This window comes from Antrostomus carolinensis, unplaced genomic scaffold (genome assembly GCF_000700745.2).
Source record: "Antrostomus carolinensis isolate BGI_N321 unplaced genomic scaffold, ASM70074v2 scaffold19631, whole genome shotgun sequence".
In the NCBI taxonomy this organism is placed as follows: Eukaryota; Metazoa; Chordata; class Aves; order Caprimulgiformes; family Caprimulgidae; genus Antrostomus; species Antrostomus carolinensis.
The window spans coordinates 3,126-5,296 of NW_010295135.1; the positions used below are offsets into that span (position 1 = coordinate 3,126).

Genomic DNA, 2,171 nt, shown 5'->3' on the forward strand with positions numbered 1-2,171 from the left:
AGGAGAGGGCTCTGCCGCAGCCCGGGTCACCGCTGAGCAGCGCCCCAGGTGAGGGATTTACCTTCTGATCTCCCTCCAGGCTTCTGGGGAAGGGCAGGAGGAGCTGGAGAGCTGACCCAGGGAGCTGTGGTGGGGCTGAGCCCCCTCCCTGGAAGCTGCTGCTCCTCAGGGAGGACCCAGACGCCGGCTGGGGAGCGCAGGTTGCCCAGAGAATCACCTCTGGTGGGGGACGCTGAGCCTTGCCGAAGGGAACGCGGGTTCAGTCCATCACGTCGCGTTAAGGAGCTGATCTTGCTCCTCCTTCTGCTCCATGCAAACCCCATCTGTATTCCTGCAAGGAGGGGTTTCCCCCTCCCCGCTGCAGGAACAGCAGGAGCCCCTCTGTCCCCAAAGGAGAGCTGAACCTCCTCTCTCCTGCCAGTGGCGTTTGGGGATGAACACCCACGTTTGAGTTACAGAAGCCGGGCTGTGTGTAGCTCTGACAGCCACGGGAGATGTCACTGCTGGAAATCACCCTGTTCTTATTAGTTTTACACCCTACAGTGATGTAAAAATAATGGTCCAGGTTCACTCAGGGGGCTTCTCGTGGTGTGAAGTGCTCCTACAGGACAGTGCATATGTTAATTCTAGAGCGAATCCCTCGCTCTATCTGCCTGCTGTCTAAGGCTGTAAAAACCTTTAACAAAAGGTGATCAGCTCTGATTTTACAGAGAGATATCTTGCCCTGATCACAGACAGTGTCATCTAGGGTGGCTCTTTCCTTGGGGACGTGTGGTCCATCCCCACCACAGTTTCTAACCCTAGGTGACATCTCTCTGGGTCTGATCTCCCTGCTGTGCTAAGGACAGGTGACACGTGCAGGAATCGCCCGCTGCAGCTGCGCGGTAGCTCTCAGTGGTGATCCTGTGAAGCACTAGAGCTCCCTGGGCTCCAGCAGGACCCTGCACTGAGGGGACTTTAGTGAAAAAGACTCGTGGGGACAAATCTTTGGGTTACAGAGCGGGTGTCACGGGGGAAACCAAAAGCTGCTTGTGAGAACTGCAGGGTAAAGGTTCTCCCACCCCTGGGGCGCAGGGAGAACCATCTCCGAGCACACGAGACGCTGAGTTTGGTTTCAATAATCACTGACTTGTCCTGGAGCACATATTTTTCACGTGGTTTGAGCCACGATGAGTGACCCTGGAGCGGTTGGTTCCTTCCCAGCAGCTCTCCCCTGACTTGTTTTCGCCGCTTTTCCTTGTAACGCACCGTGTTCTCCTTCATTCCTTAGGACAGTTGAGTGGGAAGCAGGTTCTGTCTGCAACGTCGGATGAGCGGGTAAAAGACGAGTTCAGTGACCTTTCTGAGGGGTGAGAGAAGAGTGGGTTTAAAATAGCCTAACCTGTCTTCTTTACGAGTATGAAATGAGCCGCCTGGGAGAGCTGGTTCTCCACCACCGACCTGGCCCTCGCGGTGGCTGAACTCCCCTCCTCACTGCTTCTGCTGCAGGGGGCAGGGGGGGTTTGCACAGCAGCACGTGTGTGATTGCACACACATGTGCTCTCTGAACCTGCTCCTGGTTCTTTTCCTCCTCTGCTCTGGGGAAGGGGCTGTGCAGGGGGTGGTGGGGGCTGTGGGTGCTGGCAGAGCATGCGGTCAGAGCTGCGGCTCCAGCCCTGTGCTGGGGTGAGGTGCTGAGAGCTGCTGCCTCTCCCGGGAGTGATTCCCCTTCGCAGTGGCTCCAGGAGGGCGGTCGGTGTGGGAACGCAGGCAAGGGCTGGCACTCAGAGAAATACCCCTGTTTGCTCATGGGGAGAGCAATTAACTGGGAAGCGGGAGTGGGAGGCAGCTTAACAGTCTTTATGATCAAAGATTTGGCTCAATCCTTCAACCAGAGATATTTAAAGTGAGGTTTGTAAATAACAAATAATTGAGTCTCATCGTTCTGAGTCGAAAGTACCAATTGGCCGAGCGCAGCCTTGCTGCAGTGTCAGCCAAATCTGTCAGCTGTCACTTGAAAAGTGCCACAACAATTTATTGCCTGTTTCCTGGCTTTAAAATTAATTACTGCTTGTGCAGCTTAGGACTTAAAAGGAAAAAACAAACAAAACTGAAGTGTCTGCTCCATATGAGGAAATAGAGAACGACCTGCAGCTTAATTCCCCTGCCCCAGCCAATGATATTCCATTCCT

General features: G+C 54.5%; 1 protein-coding gene across 1 annotated transcript in view; it reads left to right on the forward strand.

Annotated features, from left to right (window-relative positions):
• The window catches only part of LOC104532634 (zinc finger protein 276), a gene marked incomplete at its 5' end in the record, with an annotated part of 7,105 nt that overhangs the window by 1,451 nt on the left and 3,483 nt on the right, over positions 1–2,171 (forward strand). Inside the window, 2 exon segments of the mRNA XM_010177886.1 lie at positions 1–48; positions 1,271–1,349. The exon segment at positions 1–48 is cut by the window's left edge and continues 18 nt beyond it. Coding sequence (XP_010176188.1) covers positions 1–48; positions 1,271–1,349 — 127 coding nt within the window.